Below are 24,374 nucleotides of genomic sequence, written 5' to 3' on the forward strand. Positions count from 1 at the left end.
GAGAAAACTGCACTGCTTGTCAAACAGCGTTTATTTCTTTGTTTATGTCTGTTTACATCTTGACACAACAAAAACACAAGGCAATATGAGCAAAACATTCATAGAAATAAATCTTAGTTGTCAGATAAAAACTATCATTTACCACAATTCATACAGAATTAATAACAAATTTGTTTGAAATAAAATCTATTTACCATGACATTAAGAACTACATTTGTTATTTTTCATATCAAAGGCAGTAAAGTATCACACTGCCAGCCATGAAAATTGTGACAGCCCAACCAACGAAACAAAATAAGAACCGAGAAGGTTGTGCAATTGGTATGATGCAGTATACAACTGTGTGGCCAATTCGTGCTGCAGTAAATGCTCGGAACAGATTGATGGCAAGGCCTGGAGATGGCTTTGTTAGTAGATATGCTAAGGCCACAATAAAGAACACTGTAATATTCTCCAAGTCATTTAAATGAGCCCTGAAAAGAATATTACAATTTTAGATTAGAAGTGTCCATAAAAATCACCAGATATATTTATCTATTAAAATTATTACATTACATTTAAAACATTAAAAATATATAAACAGCAATGGAAATTGCCACAGAAATCTACCGAGTCAAGAACTATTCTGTCAATGATCAAATAGGCATCTCAGTGTATCATGTCTTCTGCTTGTTTTAGGGTTGTAATGTAGAAATACATGCTTTTGCAATTTGTGATGACCTGGAGATACAGATTGAGTGAATTATGTTAAATTAGTGAGGAATAGTTTGGATGCTTGCATGTGAAATTCAGCCACCTGGCTGAGCTCTATAAGCAACAGACACCAGCAACTTCCTTACCTTTTTAAGAAGGCACAAGTAGATGGGCAATAATCCATGAGTCATCTAATGGATCTGATAAAGTATAACATATTGTATACCTTCATTCACTGTACTAGTGTTTCAATACCAAGGTAGACAGAGTTTAGTATCAGTTAAGGAAATGGAGCACTAGATCAGCTAAAGAACAGTGAGGGCGAGGGTGCAACTTTTGCTATGCAACCTGTGCAACAAACATCTTACAAACAAAACTGCTTCTACTTTGTTCTTGTAAATCAGAACAGCTGAACAGAGATTAGAACCTCATATCTCTTGATTATGAGGCCACACCACTAAACACACTCACTTGACCAACACTATGATAGGAGCACACAAAGAAAATGAACACTATGTCACAATAACTCATTGCCTATGTTTCCTGTATGCCTAAGTATCTAGCAAAATGAGATTTTTCTGCTGTCTTCACTTGTGGGCATTGGCAGTTTGTGTAGTTTGAGTGCTCCAGTCAGCTGTGTGCTACTGCTGGATAGCCTGAATGGTACTGAGGTCATCATAACAAAGAAGTAATTTGTGGCAAAACCACACAATGCAGTAAGTTTAGGAGTACATGAAATTTGACACCATACACAGCAGTATTTTGCTTAAGGGATCTCAAGCAGCATTTCTTGTAAATTAACTTCTTGTAGTATGGTTTGTAGTCTGTATGAACTGTTTAAAGCATGTCATTTTCCACTTATGGCTGTAGAAGTTATATATAAAACCTTCTACAGCCAAAAGCAAAAAATTGCACAAGCTTGGATTAGGGAAGGATGTGGAAGGAAAGTGGTCATACCCTTTTGAAGGAACTATCCCAGGATTTGCCTTAAGCAATTTAGGGAAATCATGGGAAGCCTAAATCAGGATGGTCAGACATGGGTCTAAACCATCACCCTCCCAAATGCAAGTCCCATGTGCTAACCACTGCGCTACCCTACTCGATGATCCTCTGTCAATATACATAATTGAATTCCTTTTGGAAGTTTGTAATAGCCTTATCGCTTTTGTGTATACTTTAATTACTGGCTTCATACATACTACACAGAGAGACAATGATAAAAATCACAGCAATTAGGTTACCAGCTACAAGCACAATCTGTAGTAAATGGCACCTGAGTAGCAGTATGATATGGCTATGATGGAAAACTGAAAAGAAGAGAAGGCATGACAAAGCTCATCCTCTGCTTTATTGTTGATGTGGTAGCTGTTGTATAAATTGTTGGCTGTCAATCATTTATTACTCAGATCCATGCACTGTACAAAGATAATGTTACTAGCACATAACAAGATGTACTTTCAAAGTGATGGAGTTTTCTCTCATATTTTACTGTAGCTATATTCATGACTCAAATGATTTAGTAATTTGTGTAACAACATCAAGCAACAAAAATTCACAGAGGTAGATTATTATAATTGTTGCAATTTTAGATATTTATGTGATGATCAGTTTTAGCTAGAAGAAAAAAATTCAAATTAAATTATCTTGCATTTCTGAATTGAACTGAGAAGGCTTATATCCACAAATAAATTTCTTTCTTTCATGTACCTACCTCCTAACTCGTTCAACATCAGGATGATCGTATTTCACTTTGCTACCTTTCACAAATATAGTGTCTTCAGGATTTGAGAAACTCTGAAGAAACATAAAAGCAATAACAGCAAATTATTATTTTATATCAGATTATGTCAATGACATGCAACACAGGAGTGGCATATGTTACTAGAAAACTACAAATAAAGAAACTACTTCATAAGGCAACAAATAGAGTATATGAGATTGTGAAATTGTTCAGTCCTTTCTTGGTTACACATTTAGTCCCAACAATTTTTAAAATTTTTTTTAGCTAACCATAATATCTTTCCATGATATAACAGGCTCCATTTATTAGCAGAAGCTTTTAGCTCACTAGCCTTTTGCAATACTTGCCATCATTATTAGCAAAACATTATGGAATCAAAGATGCATGCACACACACACACACACACACACACACACACACACACACACACACACACACACTAGATTATAATGTAAATAAACAGGAGAATTAATTGTAATTGCCTTGTTTTTAGCCACCTTCTAAGTATCTACCATTGACATCAGTGTGAGAAGTGATACTATAACTTCCACCAGTCTGTCCAGCTCCTCATCCTCACATCTGTATCTGTCCATTTCCTCCTTCACACTCTCTCTGTATCTCCTACTCCTCCTCCTCCCCACTCTCTTTTTGTGTGTCCTCTATCTCCAGTCTCTGACCATATTTTACTCCCATCCCTCTGGCCATGTCCTCCTCCCCTTCTTCCTTTTCCATCAGCCCCTCTACCCATCTACATCTCCCACCTGTGTGCTTTTTGTCCCGCTCTTGCCCCTTTCTCTGTTCAGGTCATTCTCTTCCCTCTGTCACCATCCATCTCCTCCTCCCCCCTCTCACACTACTCATCTCCTACCTCTCCTTCACTCTGCTCAGCTGTGCCCATCTGCACATACAGCCCCTGCAAAAAAGCAGGCTGATACTACTTCCACACCAAATACCTGATAAGCAAGGATAGCCTACATGCCCCTGGTGTGTAGACTGTCCTGTAAAGTAGGTCGATAATACAAGCCAAATCATTCCCACACAAAATGCCTGTCACGCAACCTATATGAAAAGGACTGTAAAAACAAGTTTTGCCCATATCTTTGGTCCTCTTGGAGCTAGGAGGTTATAGACCCCAAGGTAGTGACACTCACCAATTTTGCTGTTTGTGTTACAAATTTGGTTGATATTGCTCCACAGGTTTAGGAGGAGATCCTGGATATACATACATGCTGCTCTACACACACACACACACACACACACACACACACACACACACACACACACACACACATTAGGCTCTTCCCCAGGGCTTCACTTGCGAATGCATTCAATGTAGATATTAGACGCATCTCCTCCTCCCTCTCTCAGTGTTCACCTATTTCTCAACCTGCCTCTCTGTCCACCTTATCTTCCCACCTCTATTTGTCCATCTCCTGCTTCCACTTTGTGTCTCTGTCTCCTACTTCCACTTCGTGTCTCCATCTCCTACTTCCACCTCTGTCTGTCCATTCCCTCCTCCCCCTCTCTTCCTGTTCATCTCCTGCTCCCCCTCTTCCTATCCACCTCCTCCTCTCCTGTCTCTGTCCCTCACCCCCATCCCCCTCTCTCTGTCGACCCACTCCTGCTTCCTCTCTCTGTTTGCTCCCTCTTGCCCCTCATCTCTCTGTCCTTCTCTGTCCATCTCAATCTTTCCACAGCCATGCCCAACTGCACTCATGACCCCAGCAAAATAGATCAATAAAGCAGATGGTACTACTCTCACAATATGCCTATTGTGCAGGGCAGCCTACACATCAGGAGCTTAAAAATCCTTATTTGTACCTGACTTATGGACTGACATACAAAGCAGTTCAATAACACCACTCGAACACAACACACCTGTCATACAAAGCAACCTACAATTCATAGGCTGTAAAACCGTTTCTCTTCCTTGACATGTAGGCTGCCCTGTGAAGCATGACAATAAGGCAGGCTGATACTAATCCCACACAACATGTATGTCAAGCAGAGCAGCCAGTCTGGCAGGAGCTGAAAAAACACAGCTTTGCCCATATCTCCACTCCTATTGAAGCTAGGATGTTATAAACCTCACAATGCAGATACACATGAAGTTTGCTGTTAGTGTGCCAAATTTTTACTGAAATGGATCCAGGGGCTTGGGAGGAGATCCTGGACATACAAATATCAAGAGAGAGAGAGAGAGAGAGAGAGAGAGAGAGAGAGAGAGAGAGAGAGAGAGAGAGAGAGAGAGAGATGTGAGGTCAAGGTGGAAAAGCATGAATAAAGTGCCAAATATGAATGTAGAGTCATTTATAGACTTTATAGCTTCGACTGATTAGCTGTGGCACCCTAGGGGATACTCACTGGACATGGAAATACAGTAGACCATACTCTTAAACATACCTTATGGAATGCATAGCCATAGTTGGGTAGCATTTGGAATATTAAGTGTACTAACCATATTCCAATATTTGGAACATCTCATCTGAGGGTTCCCACAATGTGTGAACTACTTGGCTGACATGATAGTGATGGGGGCAACAGGAAAGCGATACTTGAAAAATGTGGAGCCTCTTTTCTTTAGAATCTGATCAAATAGTACATGAATCTGATTGGACAGATGTAGAAGTTGTTTTTTAGCTTAGTATTAAATTTCTATGCCACATCTTCCAGAATTAATTCTTACTTGTGTTTTCCTGAGGATGTGTCCTAACACAGCCTAACAAAGATGCAGCTGATAACCTTTCAGCTCTTAAAATTCTAAAAGAACTGCAGTCATTTTTGGATAATGTGATGTACTTTGGCAATGTTATACATAACAATCTCCAAATAGATAATACATTGTACAAACAGCATCAAAAAGGTACAATCTTTGAATAGTCTAATGCTGACATCATCAATGAACCAGTTTTGTGCACCTCAAAAAATTATTTCCAGAGGCTTTATTATTTATGGGGGTACAAAGTTCTGTGTATACCTCTATAGTACCAAGTCCCACTCGATTATGGACTGTAAGTGTCTAATTAATGTGTTTGATTTCTGGTCCAAAATTCCACAGAGAACGAAGCAGCAACTGCAATGCAGTGCAGTAGTTTTCCTTATGGTATTCAGTAATAGCCCAACTCTCAGCTGGCCTACAGATGCATGTTGCCTCCTTACTCATATGACACAATAATGTTTTGACACACAAGAGGCCCTATGTTTCCAAATAAATGAGAACTTGTGACTAACATCCCATCAGTTTCCCCTTACTTCCTGCAACATAGATCAATACAAGAAGCAAGATACTCTACCTCATGGCTTTAGCAATCAATTCAGCTGGGATGGTTACATTGTATGCCAAAATAATGGATGTGCCTGTTATACAGATGTTTCTTTTAAGAGCCAAATTAAAATTTTAACAGTGACATGATCTGATAACACTTTGATAAACTTTCCCACAAATTATAGATGAGCTGGAGCATCATGTGAGTGCAGCTGTGCATGCACATTCTGTAGTACTCCTGGTGGATGCAAAATGTCATCAGTAGCAATAGAGCTCCTCAGTTGTTTCAGCTGCAGTCCATCATGACCAGCTTCTCTGGAATGGGAATCAGCTCTGGTAATGACACTAGGGAGAGCATCCTGTGCCAGAAACAATGACTCAGGACTGGAGCAGCCCACTAAACTGATCTGCCACCAGGCATAAGACCAAGCTCCTACCCAGCCTCAGCCTTCTAATAGATAACATTTAAAAACCCCAGTGGCAACAGAAATGACACTGAGGTGGGTAATTTGATGTGAGACACATGGAGTCACAAATGCTCGAGAAATACTCCAAAAGTGGATAGCAAATGTTGAGCATTTGACATCGCCTGATGACTTCCCTCATCACACATGCAGCAATTGGGCTTATCAATCCTATTCTTGCTAGTAGGGGCACAGCTACACATTACTCCAATAAGCTATTTGTTTTTGTAAATGTAAACCAATTCTTATAAGTATTGGATAACCACTACCACGTGCACTATCATATCACATTAGATAATGCAGAATGAATACAGAGTACCTTAGTGGAGCAATGAGTAACACTGCCTCCCTACCAGCAATGGTAATATTGACAACCACTGAATGTGCAGTGAGGTACATCATTTGGTGATATGTTCATTATCTGTCATCTGTTTTTGGGATATTTCCTGACATGTGCTATTTCATGTGTCTTATATCAAATTACTCACCTCAGTGTCATCCACAGCACTTCAGGGGTTCTTAAATGTTAATAAGAGTCATCCTGTGTCTTTTATCTATTGCAATTTATTGTGCTTCACACACCACAAATTACACATGACATCAGAGGCAGTAACAAGCATACAGCTCATTTAACAGTCAGGTCTTGTTGGAAGATATCAGTACAAGCGGCAAAGATTGTGTTAAAACACAGCCTAACAACTCTGGAATTCAACCTGCTCACAATGCTCATGACACATATGTTCAATGATTTAATATTATCACACAATGACCATGGGCAAGCTGCTATTTAATGGATGAAGTGATATGAGACATGCCATATCAGTTGTCTGTTTATAATCCTGCTGTGTTATTTGCTACTGTTATTTTTTTTGGACTTGTCTAGCTGCTCTAGCTTGTGACCTTGGCTATGGTTTTGCAGGTCTACATCTGATAACAGCTACATTACAACCAACTTCCACTTTTGCTATGAACTATCCTCTTGTGTAATGATTGACATAGTGTGTCATTTGACACAGCAATTACTCTGTCATATAATTAAAAACTTAAACTCACCAAAGAGTCAACATCTTCACAACTATCTGTCATAAACAGTGCCAGAGATACCCACATCAGTAGCTGAGGTTGCTAATGCATGACTGTGTGGTGGCCTTTGACTCTGTGATAAGCCGATTCAAATACTGGCAGTGGATGAACTTTCACTACCAGTCCTGGGCTGGTAAGGAGAAGAGACGTGTGGACTAAAGTTTCTGATCACCAATCTTTGTGCCAATATCCTTGATTAATTTCCACACCTCTCTGAATAAATCATGATGTGGAGCATGTTGCACTGTTGGTGGTAACCTGTTGGTCAGACAGGAACACTAAACTGGGTGGGCCCCTTGGTGCTCCTTGAGAGGAATAGGCTAGGGAATGACACTGGGTTTCATCCTCTTCCTTCTTTCCTGACCTCATAATTAGGCCATTTACATTTTGGTTTACCACAGCTTCCATGAATCTCTCATATCAAATGTCATGATTAGCACTACAATTGCCTGAACTAGGCCCTAAGTAATTATAGCATACGAGTTCAACTGCTGTTAGGAAACAGATCATACACATAAAATGTTAACTTTGTATCCAGGCTAATAATCTTTGTAAATTGTGGTGAAGTTAAAGGCACATGTTGACAGAAAATGTTTTTCATTATAAGGAATGCTAAAGCATTTTAGTCCTGTTACACTGAAAATATTAAAGCAAGAAATTATATTTCAATTCTTAATGTATCATTTGGGTGACGAGTGCAGAACGTATCCCTTTCAAAGTACCCTAATGGGTTCTCTAGACATGGACATGATCATTGTCATTATCATCATCATCAGCATCAACAACATCATCACCATCAACATCATCTTGAACAGCTTCCAACCCCAGGTTGGGTCTGTTTGGAACATAAGCCTTGTCATGTAGTCCTGTATTCTCACCATCTTTCTGTCTTTACTCTCGTCCAGCCCTCACCTCTTTTATCAACACACCCTCCACACCTCTCAGTCCTCCATCCCTTGGTCTTCCTCTTGGTCATTTCCTTTTCATCTCCATTTTGTGTATCTTCCTGGGATTCTCTGGTTTTCCATTCTTTTTAAGTGCCCATATCATCTTAGCTGTGATGTTTCTATGCTGCTCTGCAATGGTTGCTCTTTCAGTATTTCCATTAGCCTTTCATTATTTATCCTGTCTCTCCTAGTTACTCCCATCCTACTTCTGAATAACTCCTTTTCATATTCCTGTAATCTGCTTACATCTCTTTATTCACTATTCATATTTAAGATGCAAAGGTCAGTACTGAGATGTAGTAACTTCTATGTATTACTTCTTTGATTTTCTGTGGAATGTCTTTGTTCCAAACCAAGCCCCTGACACTTTGCAGGAATGCTTCTGCCTGTCTACCACATTCACTGATCTCTCTCATTTCTTCCATTTTCCTCTGTCACCCTTCCCAATATTTTGTACTTTCCACCCTCTTCAGTTGTTTGCCTTCATCTACTAATTGATCTATCTATCTTTCTAGTTTAGTTGTGGACAGGATCTCACATTTGTTGACATTAAATTTGATTCCATACTGTCTCACAGTTTCTCCCCAAGCATTCAGTTGTTGCTGAGTCTCTTCCTCCCTATTTCCCCAGATCATCAAGTCCTCCATGCACACCATTCCTTTCATCTTGTCTTCTCCAGTTTTTCCTGCCACTTTAGTTATTATCTCATCTTTGCTGGAATCAATCTGCCCTTCATTCCCACTTTCAAACAATTCAGACTTCTTCAGTATATCATCGCCACTGTGCTTATTACTCTTTTTTCCACTCCCTTCTTTTCTAGTGCTTCCTAGATCTTTCTTCTACACTTGCCTTTTCTATAACAAGGAAGGCCTCGCAAGGTCTTTCCCAAATTTATAGTAGTGCCCCTGGAGCTGCATCACTGCAAATATGATCTCAACAGTTGACCTCCCTGGGCTGATGTCATGATGAACTGAAACCTTAACAACAGCCTCACCAGAAGGGGTTTGCTGCATTATGATGTTAGTTCACACTCAAGTCACATGTGTGAAGGAAAGGGAATGATAGTGAACAGATACAACTAATGGATAAGAATACTATAAATGTTGGTTAAATTCTGTCCAGAAAGCTACCTCAATCTCTGAGTACCACAAAGAAAGTACATCTACATCTACATCTACTTATATACTCTGCTAGCCACCAAGCGGTGTGTGGCAGAGGGCACAATTCACGCCAAAGTCATATTTCCCCCCCTCTGTTCCACTCGCAGATCGCGTGAGGGAAATATGACTGTCTGAATGCCTCAGTACGAGCTCTTATATCCCTTATCTTTGAATGGTGATCATTGCGTGATTTGAAAGTTGAGAACTAAATTTAAACTTTTTAAAAAATTTTTGCTAATCATTATGGTGTTAGGGAATACCTAGAATCTGAGTGCAAAGGCTACAAAATATCGATTGGTATGCTGTGACTTAAGCATGTAGAATCATATGAAGAATTTTGTCTAGGGACATTACTGCTGCTGAGATAATTTTTTTACATGGCATACTGTTAAACACTCTCTGAGCATTAAATATCCAGAATTCTGATTTGGTATTTTAATGAAAAATATTAGACAACATTCATTCAGTGTAAATCATTTATGAATAGACATCTAGCACCTTTAACGCCTCATTACCATCAGTGATGCTGTGATGGTTCCTTTGAGAGGGCATGACCATTTTTCTTCTCCATCCTTCCCTGATTTGAGCTTGTACTAAAAAATCCCTTTAGGTTCCACTGTGCCCTCCCAACTGAATGATTGACACTCAGATCATTAGTGGCATGTCAGCTGTTACGTGCCACATATATACTGTCATTTTCCACATTTAATAGGGGAAGAGCAAATGACAAATTTTCCACCTTCTTCTTCTCCTAAAACATTTTTCATAAACTGTCTAATTTACCATTACTTTACAGGATGACTCATTTTCAAAACTTGTAACAAACCTGGTCATTTTCATAAAGCACTTGCACTTTTGAGATTGAAATATGACAGCAGAAAATGCAGTCAGCAAAAGGATGCATGTAGCTTGAGACTGTGCATAATTATAGATGGGACTTTATCCAGCTGTAGATACCAAAGAAGACTGGAAGGTCCCTTTATTGAGGTCATTACAAACGGAGTTCAAGTTCAAATTAGGGAAGGATGGTGAAGGAAAATGGTCATGCCCTTTCATAGGAACCATCCCAGCATCACTGATGGCGATGATGCCTTATAGGTGCTACATCCCCATAACATCTTGAGATCTTATTTTAGCCACATATATTATTAGATGACACCATGTGTTAGGAACCATTACACCAATTGCTATAATAAATTAAGAAACATCACTGGATTACAAATTTTTTTGGTTTGATTTGACCTGCTGATTACAGGATGGCATGAATGAAAAGACAGTGCAGGAACGTCTTAAGAATTCAGAATGAACACTCTGCAGCAGTTTGTACACTGATATGAAACTTCCTTGCAGGTTAAAACTGTGTGTCAGACCTTTATCTTTTGTGGGCAAGTGCTCTAACTACCAAGGGTATCCACAGAAATTTTTCCAGGAGGGGGCAAGATTCAAAACTTGTCTGCTTTGATGTAACTGATTCAGTGAGTTTCAAAACATGTTGTACCCCAATAACTAAATTTGACAAGAACTTATTGTATCTCACAACACTGATAATTATCTACTTAGTATTTTTAAGGTAGAACACTTTGGTATCTAAGCAGATTTCAATAGTACATACCAAGTACACCTTTTTATGTTCTTAATATGAATATGGAAGCCTCCTTTTTCAAGTCAAAGATAGGAAATTACACTCTCAATTATTAAATTCAGAGTACCCAAAGTGTTAATGTATTGATTTCATGGTTACTATTTTTTATTGCTGACTGGCATAGTTGAACAATAGTCCACAAAATTCTTCAGGGAATGTGACCACATTGTCTATTATGCTAAGTTCCTCAAGAATTTTATGGACAATGACAGCACTTTGTTGCACCCATAAACTTCGAAAAGTTTCTAATCCTGGTAAGAACATTTTTTCAGCTTTGAAATTTCATACATTTTTCCCTTCTTCTAGCATGGAGAATGATCTTCCCTTTCTTCTACTAGTGTGGTTGGGACTAACCATGGATGTACAAACCTACACCATGTTTATCTTCTCCTGAATGTACTACAAGACCTCTGCTATGTAGCAAGCCATCATCATGGATTTTCTGTTTCATCAAGCAAATGATAAGCTCCTTGTTTGATTTCACTGTGCATCAGTGGGATGGGCATCGTTAAGGAAATTTGGGCTGGATGACTATGATGTATATTGCTGCCATGTTTATGTGTTGGGAATTGGCAGTGGAATCTGTTTGCCAGTGTGTTAGTCCAGCTAATTTCTGCAGCCCATTAAGCGTTTAACTAGGAAGCAACAAAAAAAGGATTGAAGACATTATTCTGGTATGGTTATATAAACTTTTGTACTCTCATGACTCCACATTTGCTCTGAAACTGCACCAGCACCAGCACCAAGGAGTTGGCATATTCCTCATGAATAGTGGAACAATGAAAAAAACTCGTAATTTATAGTGATCATCAAAACTGCAACATTTTTTGTCTGTGTCAGCAGCGTTAAATCTGGAATTCCAGACAATGATTACTAGAAATTCAAGGGAATCCTGTAATGAAAAAAAGGCTGTATGAAGACTCCAGTAGGACCCGAGTAGCCCCTCTTGCTCTCCCCCCTTCCACACAAATGGTACAAACTGAGCTACAAAGCATTCTGTAAACATTTCCCAGGCTGTGGCTAAGTCATATTTCCACAATATCATTTCTTCCAGGAGCGCCAGTCCTGCAAGTTTTTCAGGAGGACTGTGAAATTTGGAAGGTAGGAGATGAAGCACTGGCGGAAGTAAAGCTGTGTGGATGGGTCGTGCTTGGGTAGCCCAGCCGGTGGCACACTTGTCGCATAAAGTTTTAATCTACTAGGAAGTTTCATAAGAATTGTTTTACGGAAAGAAATTTTGTAGTGCATAGCAGTACATGTGTAAATAATGAGGAACGTCTTTATTACCCAAGCACTGCGGATCTTGACAGGAACACAATTACTATGAAGGGGTCTCAGATACTGTATTTTTATTTTTTATATATATAAAACCATTCTTTTGGTGAATGTATGTTTTCATTAATTTCTGTTCTCTATTACAATTCTTGGAAGTAGTCTTTATGGAAATTTTGGACTTTTTATACAATGCAACATTTAAAACACTTGAACAACTAGAACACAGAAAAATTTGCCACTAAAATAACAGCACAAAGCAAGGAATTTTCAAGCCATATTTTACTGGTTTGTTTAGCTTATACATTCTAAAGTGACACATTCCACAGAAAGGTACAAGTATTTCATCAACACAGACTCTAGGAACTATAGATTAATAAAGTTGACTGTTTTTAGTGAAATGCAGAAATATTTGTGTGATTGCTTGCTGTTTGTCTCTTTTTTTCATCCCAATACTCTTGGTTATCAAATCACAATGAAGGTAAGAAAAATAAAAATCTTTATTTACTGACAGTGCGTCTGAAAGCATCACAGCCCGTTCCATCGGTGCAAACAAGCTGTAAACCAATTCATTTCCTGATCTGAAAATGACTGAATATACTGTACTGTAGTCCAGTTAGTGCCTTCAATTCAGTGATATCAATATTTTGTAGACAGGATTCATTAGCATACAGTGTTCTAAGCTTAGATATTTCCACGTACGTTTATAAAATGATTTCATCTAAAGTATCTTGCGTAAAAAACAGATTCCATTGAGCCGGTGGGTTTCTGGCACTAGGCAATATCGATTCTTACTTCCATCTTTGATCATTGTCCCTGTGCCTTGTTCTCTTTCTGTCTTTGATGCAGGGTATTTATGGTGGTGCGCATGCACAAGTCGAGGAGAGTGGGTCCGCGCATGAGCCTAGTCAGTCTGCGACGTGACATGCTTTCGAGGTCAGGTGGCACGTCCGTATGCCGTGAGGACCAGTTGAGTTGGAGTAACGAAGAAGCATGGGCCACTGCCAGAAAGTATTAAAGATGTATTGACACGGCTGGCCAGTGGCAACCAGGATTTGCTAATACCTCAAGAGCTATGTCGATGGATGGCATGTGAATTTCACACGAAGAAGAAAAAATTAATCGCCAAGCTTTCATGGTGGGTTCCTTCTTCTATATATAGTGAATATTATTGTGTACTTAAGGACTGTTGACTGTTGCAGTTGCTCGTGCTAGTGGCCAGAAAAACATTCACTGCAGTGGTTGCGAGGTGAGTTATGTTCTGGAATGGCAATGAAATTATGTTAGTAAAGTGGCTAGATATAGTGCCTCACATTTGTAAGTTTGGATTTGGTGCTTAGTGGCACACAGAAGGTAGCTGGTTCACTTGAACATCATTTCCTAATTTAGTTATATATTTAGAATTTTTTGGTTTTACGAATTAGTGGTAGTTGTTGTTTTTTAATAACTTCTTGTTTTTATGGAAGGCAAGTGGCCATGATAAACATAGGTCACATTGTGTGTTATGGTCAGATAGAGGCCGCGTGTATTCTGGTCTGTGGTCATAGGGGCCATGCTATTGAAGTGGCATTAGTATTCTATTGCAATTTCAAATACCTATCTGAAGGTTGATTCTCACGTTAGGTACTGCACATTTGATTTATGTGGTGTCAGCCATTCAGCAAAGACAGATTATCTTGTAAGGTGGAGCTTAAGTCATTGGGTGTGGACTGACATCTTTTCACGTATTATCTAGATTTTTTTTTTTTTTTTGGGTCAGAGGAAACTAAGCTCCTTAATTCTGTTCATTGGTTAACTTGTAATATGCTTATATTAAGGTATTGCTTTGTAATTTGTATATACTACAGTGTGTCTGCCACTCATGTTTTCCTGTTTTCAGAAACGTGTATAGTGGTCAACACGAGCAAATCTCGCCCCGCAAGTTTGCAGTGTGATGGAAATTTCAGGATTTGAATTCAGGGCCGGCCGGACCCTGTTAACATGTGATTTCTCTATTCCATTCAACGAGAGGCCTCTTTTAGTCAGAAGATTTCCTACTGCCTTGTTGAGTATAAGTTCACCCCTTGGATCGTATGTTTGTGAAATCATAATAGATTAATGTTTGCTCACGTCCATCACATGTTCATCAAATTGATGTTTTGCCTTAAGCTTGCATAAAGTCTAGAATCTTCTCGACGTTGAGTGTAGTAGAATGCTAAGTGTAAACAGAACAATTAATAGTACCCTTCAGGTCAGATAGCATCAAATTAATTTTATCTTTTCAGTAAGTGTAAAACTGAGTAAGAAAGGTGATAGCTGACATTGTAAACATTTGGTTATCTATTTCATCTATTATTTTGGTTGTTGTTACCAGCACCTAAAGAGGCCGTTGTCACAAGTGTGACGGTTAATATTTTAAGTACTAATTGTGGATAGGGCCTTGATATGCAACTGTTGTTAATTGATTATTAATGCTGATGAATTCATGTGTATGTGTAATCAATAAAGAAGTGTTGCAACTACAAAATGGTTGTGTTACTGGAATACAAGGTTAGAATGTGCAATCGCCACACCATCCATTACATCCAAAACAGAAGGATTTTCTCTGAGACATTTTGCCATCTGTCACATTCCAGACAGCTGTAAGAAGATGGTGTGAAAAGCAGGATGTGGCCGGTATGAGCACAGATAATGATCTTACCTCACAGTCACTTCTGGTGATGGAACCTGATACTAGTCACGTGATCATCCATCCCTGTAGAGCCCTGTGTGTGTTTCAGTTAGGGTTGGTATGTAACCTGATGCACCATCAATGCATCTTGGGCAATTATGAAATTGGTAGGAAAATGTAAGTTGCCCTCCATTTCCCCTCCCCACTTCCCCCTCACCACCAACCGTTTTACCAGGATCAACAGGAAGGTTTTTTTTCTTTTTTTAAAAAATGTCTCAAAATTTCTGGAACAGTAGGAATAAGTTCCCTCTCCATTCACCTTTTTTATTATAAAAATCCGTGAACCTTGTCATTCAGGCTCTGTACACCATATTTAATGGATTGCCATGAAGTGTCAGAAGCAGCAGCAGTAGCAGCAGCAGCAGCAGCAGCAAGGATCAGTCAGCACTCCCAGGTAGCATAAGAAGAAGACTGTCAGATTTGAAATTATTATTGTTATTATTAAATTTGTGTGCTGGTCCGAGACTCAAACTCAGGATCTTTGCCTTTCGCGGGCAAGGGCTCTGCCATCTGAGCTGCCCAAGCACAACTCACGCCCCATCCTGACAGCTTTACTTCTGCCAGTACCTCGTCTCCTACCTTCCAAACTTTACAGAAGCTCCCCTGTGAGGACGGGGCATGAGTTGTGCTCAGGTAGCTCAGATGGCAGAGCACTTCCTCGCGAAAGGCAAAGGTCCCGAGTTTGAGCCTTGGTCCGGCACACAGTTTTAATCTGCCAGGAAGTTTCATATCAGTGCACACTCCACTGCAGAGTTAAAATCTCATTTTGGATTATTATTACTATTATTCATTTATTAATATATTCATTTATCCTTGTGTTTTGTTATTTGTTTCCAACAAATCAATGTGCCCCTGATGTGGTATTATCAGAACTCTACCAGTATACTCATGTGCTGGACCTGCCACTGTCTGCACCACCACAGTCCCCTGGTGGTCTTCCTGGTTCACTGAGCTATTCTGCACTGCCATCACAGCCACAGCAGCAGCAGCCACTGCTGCAACTTTCTCAACTCAATGAAACTCAGTTAAGTGTCACCAGAACAGTGCTATTTGAGAATATGTATAATTTGACTGCAAGTGGCAGGTTTAGCGCCTGACAGTGACTTCAATGTAGTAACTAAAATTTAGAAAGTCAAATATGTTGATGCTAGAGTGCAGTATTTATGGTATGAATGGGACTGTCTGTGCAGTGTGATGGAGTACACTGAGAAAAGTTGAAGACTCAGTGTGATCCATCCCACACACCTATTGAAATCCATATGTTTTGGAGTAAGGTAACAATAGTTAATATGTATGTAGAAGCAAGTCTGTAATTAGCTTCAGAGACACAGACATTTATATAAAACATTGTAGCATTCTTAATTTATGTAATCTATACTGTATGTTAATGATTGTTACAGACAGACTGAGCTGCAGGCGTCCATATGTTTTAGGTGCATACTATGATTTTGTGATCTATTTGTGTATTTCAAGGCACTGTAAATATCAGCTAATTACAATGGTGCATAAATCCATGTATCCATCCCATACCAAAGCCTAAAAATGTAGATCCGATAAGTATAAAGTCTGTAGAAGCCAACTTTATGGATAGAATACCTGTGTGTCTAATTGCTCCTATAGCACTCATTACTATACAGGCCAAATCTGAGATGTACCGAAAGTAATTATTTGCAAAATATTGCAGAATATAATGACTGTGAAAATTGTGACAATGCATTTACATATATATAAATAAAACTAATATTTCCGATAAAATTGTTCTTATTTTCCACCCTGTCACTATTGTATCATAAAAATGCTTTATAGCTACAGCTCACTGGAGCGATGATGCTGATTTTTTTCCAAAGAATAAGCACAGATGTAAACTATTGCTACATACTGAGAGACAGTACTCACATGCACCGGCCTCCAGCCGCTGCCAACAACACCGTTGCATTCGCCACAGTCGTTGCAGGCATCTCTACCTCTGCCACCACCACACTTGCTCCAAAGTGCCACTAGTGTCTATCTAGTATAAGTAGGGCAGTGCCCATCTTTAGAGAGAAAGAGATACAACCATGCTTATGTATCAATAAGCTGACAATGTTCATGAAGTGACACCACGCACGTCAGCATGCCTTTGTACCACTTCACATTAGAAAAACACACACACACAGACACACAAACACACACTTTTTCAGTGCTTCCCCATTCCCCAATGGCAGCTTAGCAAGTTGGTTGGATTATGGTAATGGGGAAACATTTCAATTTAGAAATCCAACACCTTACCCACTAAGCTATTAAAAGTATTGATCAACTCTTTTTTCACATTTGAATGCTGGCTGCTGTTGGAGAATGAAAAAGCACTTTCACTGTGTGTGTATGCCTCATTCAAATGTGAGGCAACTGGTACGCCTTGGCCGTTGCGAAGGTATGCATACGTGAGCAGTGCTCCCTCGAGACCATTGTCAGCCTTGTGAGACTTACGCTTACCTGTACCTTCTTCTCTCTGTGGTTGACCACTGTTGTACATATGCTAGAGGGACACTGGTGTTCACATCGGTGGTGGCTGTGGCAGGAGCAACTGCTGTGGCTGCAATAGTGTTAGCAGCGACAGCTGGAGACTCGTGACTGTGAGAGCTGACTCTTGGTAAGTAGTGATAGCTCATACCCATGCTTATTCTTTAGATAAAAATCAATATCATTGCTCTCCAGTGAGCAGTGGCTATAAAGCATTTCGATGACACAATGGGATGGAGTGGAAAATAAGAACAGTTGAGTATAATATACTATTTTTATTTACATGTACATATATAAATTGTTAAAATTTTTTAGTCATTCTATTCTGCAATTTTTTGCAAATAATTGCTTTGTATAGGCCTTAAATTAGGCTTGTATAACATTCAATCCTTTAGGAGCAACTAGATAAGAAGGTACTCCATCCTTAAATTCAGCTTCTATGGATCTTATACTTGTATGATCTACATATGTAGGCTTTGGTGCCACATGAATACAAGCATTTATAACCTGTTCCCATTGTTTCATATTGACACTATGCTTGCACAGATAGTTCACAAAGTCATAGTATGCAACTCTAACATATGGATGCCGTCAGCTCACCCTGCCTGTAACAATCGTTAATGCACAGTATAGGATGTGAAAATTAAGAAAATTACAGTATTTTATGTGAATTCGCGTGATGTCTAAAGTTGATTCCACCATTGCTTCTCCATACATATCGACTATTGATACTTTCCTTCCAAACATTTAGATGTCAATAGACATATGGGATGAGGTGTAATCATTCATCATTTTAATGATAGTTAAATTGAAACCCTTAGCTGTTGACAGGTGTTGTTGATATACATCAATGGGGACAGCTGAAAATCTATGCCCTGACTGGGACTCAAACTGGGGATCTCCTGCTTACATGGCAGACGCTCTATCCATCTTCGTATAGTTAAAGGCTACCCGGTCATTGACCTTCTTCTGTGTGAATGCGCATGCTTTGTGTGAACTCTTACGGAACATGTCAGCTTAATCTAGTGCGAGTAATGAGTGAATGGGCAAATATCTATTAGGAACACTACAAATATAGGTTTTGGACTGTTGGGAATGTGGGTCTCACAGGAAGCATGCAAGGGATTGGTCGCTGCAGTCACACTATCCTCTGTGCCCTCAGTGGCTCAGATTGATAGAGTGTCTGCCATGTAAGCAGGAGATCCCTGGTTCGAGTCCCAGTTGGGGCATACATTTTCAGCTGTCCCCATTGATGTATATCGACAGCACCTGTCGGCAGCTAAGGGTTTCGATTTAATTACCATTTCATTCTAGAGAAGCTTACCTGTTCTTTCGGGAACAGGTATCATCTTCATATAGTCATCATTGTGTTATCCATGTACTCCATCATACTGCATAGATAGTCCCAGTTTTAACAAAAATACTGCATTGTAGCACCTACATGTCACACTTTCTCAATTTCAATTGCTACATCAAAGTTAATGTTACGTGCTAGTCTCACATTCACTCATTTACATCCGCTGGTAGTCAAATTATATGTGTTGGCAAATAGTTGTTTGGTGAGTTGTGGAAGTTGTAGCAGTAGCTTCTGCTGCTGCGGCTATGGTGGCAGTACAGAATAATCTGATTAATCAGAAAGACCACCAGGAGGCTGCTGCGTTAATGCAGACAATGGTATGTTGAACATACAAGTATCCTAGTCCAGCAATTGTTCTAGTACAACATCAGGGGCGCATTGCAGTGTTGGAAACAGATAACAAAACGTAAGTATAAACAAATATATTAATAAATGAATAAAACAATACTACTACTACTACTACTACTACTAATAATAATAATAATAATGGATGGGCAAATACTTAGTTTCAAAACTGACAGTCTTCTCCTTCTTATTCTACCTCAGGGTACTGGATGATCCCTGCTGCTGCTTCTAGCATTTCACAGCAATCCGTTCACTATCGTGTACCGAGCTTAAATGCAGGGGTCATGCAGTTGAATGTTTGTATTAACAAAGGGGAGAGGAGTGAGAACTTGATGCCTATAGGTCCAGAAAAAGTTTTTCTGTTGGTGCTGATAGAAAGGGGAGGAGGAGGGTGACTTACATTTTCACACCAATTTTATCACGCAATTGCACAAGCTGCAGGTTATATATTGCCCTTGACTGTACCATACACAAATGACCTACAGGCGTGGTCGATCAAGTGACCAGCATCGGGTTGTATCCTGGCCTCGAAATTAAGAAACCCAATTGCCTCAGGTGTGTTGGCAGATTGCCCTGAAGCCATATCTTATCACCAGAAATGTTGATAACGTGTCCTGCTTTCCTTGTCATGGAGAAATGTACTGTGCAAGGAGAGTATGGCATGCAAACACTATATGAAAGGTCTGTGAGAATTCTCTAGGATTAAAAACAACAAAGAACAATAAGAATGCATGAGTTTTGACGCATGTAGCTTGACATCCAACAGGAAGGTACACTGAAGAGTCCACTGTGCTTCACTGAAGTGTGTGAAATATGATGAGACAGCAAATCTTAGCTGTCTGTGAGAAGGTCCATAGTACATAAATGTACACAGAGGAGGCAAAAGTCATGGGATACCTCCTGGTATCTTATCGGACCTCCTTTTGCCCAGTGTAGTGCAGTGGCTGGGAGTAACATGGACTCAGTAAGTCGCTAGAAGTTCCGAGCAGAAATACTGATCCATGCTGCCTCTATAGCTGTCCATAATTGCGAAAGCGATGCCGGTGCAGGATGTTGTGCACGAACTGATCTCTCGATTATGTCCCATAAATGTTCGATGAGATTCATTTTGGGTAATTTGGGTGGCCAAACCATTCGCTCATATTGTCCAGAATGTTCTTCAATCCAATCACGAACAGTTGTGGCCTGGTGATGTGGCATAATGTCATCCACAAAAATTCCATCGTTGTTGGGGAACATGAAGTCCATGAATGGTTGAAAATGGTATCCAGGTAGCTGAAATTAAGCAGGACCCAATCCATTCCGTCTAAACACAGCCCCAGCCTGCACAGTGCCTTGTTGACTACTTGGATCCATGACTTCCTGAGCTCTGCACTGCATTCGAACCCAACCATTAGCTCTTACAGGGTGTTTAAAAAATGACCGGTATATTTGAAACGGCAATAAAAACTAAACGAGCAGCAATAGAAATACACCGTTTGTTGCAATATGCTTGGGACAACAGTACATTTTCAGGCGGACAAACTTTCGAAATTACAGTAGTTACAATTTTCAACAACAGATGGCGCTGCAAGTGATGTGAAAGATATAGAAGACAACGCAGTCTGTGGGTGCGCCATTCTGTACGTCGTCTTTCTGCTGTAAGCGTGTGCTGTTCACAACGTGCAAGTGTGCTGTAGACAACATGGTTTATTCCTTAGAACAGAGGATTCTCCTGGTGTTGGAATTCCACCGCCTAGAACACAGTGTTGTTGCAAAAAGACGAAGTTTTCAACGGAGGTTTAATGTAACCAAAGGACCAAAATGCGATACAATAAAGGATCTGTTTGAAAAACTTCTACGGACTGGGAACGTGACGGATGAACGTGCTGGAAAGGTAGGGTGACCGCGTACGGCAACCACAGAGGGCAACGCGTAGCTAGTGCAGCAGGTGATCCGACAGCGGCCTCGGGTTTCCGTTCGCCGTGTTGCAGCTGCGGTCCAAATGACGCCAACGTCCACGTATCGTCTCATGCGCCAGAGTTTACACCTCTATCCATACAAAATTCAAACGCGGCAACCCCTCAGCGGCGCTACCATTGCTGCACGAGAGACATTCGCTAACGATATAGTGCACAGGATTGATGACGGCGATATGCTTGGGACAACAGTACATTTTCAGGCGGACAAACTTTCGAAATTACAGTAGTTACAATTTTCAACAACAGATGGCGCTGCAAGTGATGTGAAAGATATAGAAGACAATGCAGTGGTTTACTGACGAAGCTTATTTTTACCTGGACGGCTTCGTCAATAAACAGAACTGGCGCATATGGGGAACCGAAAAGCCCCATGTTGCAGTCCCATCGTCCCTGCATCCTCAAAAAGTAGTGGTCTGGGCCGCCATTTCTTCCAAAGGAATCATTGGCCCATTTTTCAGATCCGAAACGATTACTGCATCACGCTATCTGGACATTCTTCGTGAATTTGTGGCGGTACAAACTGCCTTAGACGACACTGCGAACACCTCGTGGTTTATGCAAGATGGTGCCCGGCCACATCGCACGGCCGACGTCTTTAATTTCCTGAATGAATATTTCGATGATCGTGTGATTGCTTTGGGCTATCCGAAACATACAGGAGGCGGCGTGGATTGGCCTCCCTATTCGCCAGACATGAACCCCTGTGACTTCTTTCTGTGGGGACAATTGAAAGACCAGGTGTACCGCCAGAATCCAGAAACAATTGAACAGCTGAAGCAGTACATCTCATCTGCATGTGAAGCCATTCCTCCAGACACGTTGTCAAAGGTAATTTCTTTCAGAGACTACGCCATATTATTGCTACGCATGGTGGATATGTGGAAAATATCGTACTATAGAGTTTCCCAGACCGCAGCGCCATCTGTTGTTGACAATTATAACTACTGTAATTTCGAAAGTTTGTCTGCCTGAAAATGTACTGTTGTCCCAAGCATATTGCAACAAACGGTGTATTTCTATCGCTGCTCGTTTAGTTTTTATTGCCGTTTCAAATATACCGGTCATTTTTGAAACACCCTGTACCAACTGATATCGGACTCATCTGACCAGACCAAGGTTTTCCATTCGTCTCAGTCCGACCAACATGGTGACGAGCCCAGGAGAGGCACTGCAGGTGATGTCTCACTGTTAGCAAAGGCACTCGATTCGGTCGTCTGCTACCATAAACAATTAACGCCAAATTTCGCCGCACTATCCAAAGGGATACTTTCCTCGTGCGTCCTTCGTCGATTTCTGCACTTATTTCACGCAGTGATGCTTGTCTGTTAGCGCTGACAACTCTTCGCAAACGCCGCTGCTCTCGGTCGTTAGTGAAGGCCGTGGGCCACTGCGTTGTACGTGGTGAGAGGCAATGCCTGGAATCTGGTATTCTCGGCACGCTTCTGACACTGTGGATCCCGAAATACTGAATTCCCTAATGGTTCCCGAAATGGAGTGTCCCATGCGTCTAGGTCCAGTTGCCATTCCAGGTTGAAAGTCTGTCAGTTCTCGTCGTGCAGCCATAATAACGTCGGAAACCTTTTTACATGGATCACTCGAGTACAAATGCATTGCTCTTTTGTACCTTCTGTACGCGATATTACCGCTGTCTGTATGAGTGAATATCGTTATCCCATGGTTTTTGTCACCTTAGAAAGAAAAATGCATGCAGCATTAAAGTCGTACTTGCCAGTTTAATGTTTTACTTTGTAGTACATGTGCTAAATATTGTAACACATTAGATTCACTTGATTTGTCCCGTGTCACAAGCACACACTCTGTACGCAATGTAATCAAATGAGATCAAATAAAAAAAACAACGGGTACAGTAATTTATTTGTCATATCGCATTGCTTATGTGCTGTAACGACGCTGTTGCCAATAATGGAATAATCTCAATGACTAGAGGACGATACAAATAAATATATGAAGTTCCTTGCAATACTCGACGCCCAATTACATTTTATTAACAGTCCGAATGGAAAGAAAGTGCCAAATGGAAACAAGAACTGTGGTAGCGCCTCATGCGAGTAATGTACCAATTTCTTTTCTCAGTTTAGTGTCATATATAAGGGTAATGAATAATGCCTCCTGTAATCGCTTTCGGAATTATGCTACTGTTTCATCGTGCAAATTAACGATGAAATTTGGCAAGCTGAACAATTTAATGCAAGTATGTAATAGAGAAGTTATCAGTTGACACGGACGGACTTACTAATCCGTTAATTATTGCAACTCACTCAGTCTTTCTGAGGTAAAGTAATATCTGTGTCTTCCAACTGGGCATGGAATGTGGGAGAAGTTTTACGTTTGTCAGCAGGTGCTCCCACATTTTTGATCTGTAATTTACGGTGTGGATTAAGTGGAGTAAAAATCTGTCCACGGTTTCTTCCTGGCAGATTAAGACACATAATGCGGAAGAGAAATGGTTAGTAAGTTGCCAGTGCGTTTCCTGAGCGCGCTCAGCCGGTCCTCCGTATGACTTTGTGTTTTCCATATAGCTTTATGTTAAATGCGTGGTCAGAATTATAAAAGAAATGATGGAGTAATAATTAACAGTGAGTGGCAGAAGCTTGGCGAAAAGGATGTTAGACACATTTATGACGAAGTAAAATATTATTCATTTCAAACATAGACTCCTGCGACATGTGTTACGCACCTGCGAGTCCAATTGCAATGCCGCGCCGTTGAGCGGTATGTTACATAAGAAGGTGAAAAAGGATAATCTGGCACCAAGCACTTTTCTTAGAGAAATGATTAAGTTCTTCCTTTTTTGTACACTACGCAGCTAAATAAAAGAAAAATTGAATGACCGTCTCTAGTTTTCTACTGACAGCGAGGAAATATCCACAATGGGCGCAAAAAATATTCGCAAGACACAATTACGTAACGGCACCATTGACCAGTTCAGTTTCTTAAGCAAAATATAGATTTCATTTGTCGCCTTGAAACTCAAGCGCAACAATTGAAGTTGTAGAAAAGATATTAATTTGTGTTTCGTTACCGTACCTTATTTTTAAAACGCTGGCGTGCTGTGAGCGGAGACATCATCATCATCTTCAGTGCAAGTACCGCTACATGGAAAAGGTATGCCTTGAACACAGGATTACTGATGGTCAGCAGAGCGTCCGCAGCAGCCATGCTTCGCAACTGAAACGCTTCTCCCTACAGAGGCGCTTCCGCGGCAGTCAGGCAG

At 40.3% G+C, this 24,374-nt stretch overlaps 1 protein-coding gene across 1 annotated transcript; it reads right to left on the reverse strand.

Annotated features, from left to right (window-relative positions):
• Positions 1 to 24,374, reverse strand: LOC126149348 (microsomal glutathione S-transferase 1-like). The gene is made up of 3 exons (XM_049915812.1): positions 24,188 to 24,374; positions 2,405 to 2,487; positions 1 to 473 (listed from the first exon to the last, which is right to left on the reverse strand). The coding sequence occupies exons 1-3, from the start codon at positions 24,317 to 24,319 to the stop codon at positions 230 to 232; spliced, it is 459 nt and encodes a 152-aa protein (XP_049771769.1). The 5' UTR covers positions 24,320 to 24,374; the 3' UTR covers positions 1 to 229.

This window comes from Schistocerca cancellata, chromosome 1, assembly GCF_023864275.1.
Source record: "Schistocerca cancellata isolate TAMUIC-IGC-003103 chromosome 1, iqSchCanc2.1, whole genome shotgun sequence".
Classification (NCBI taxonomy): Eukaryota; Metazoa; Arthropoda; class Insecta; order Orthoptera; family Acrididae; genus Schistocerca; species Schistocerca cancellata.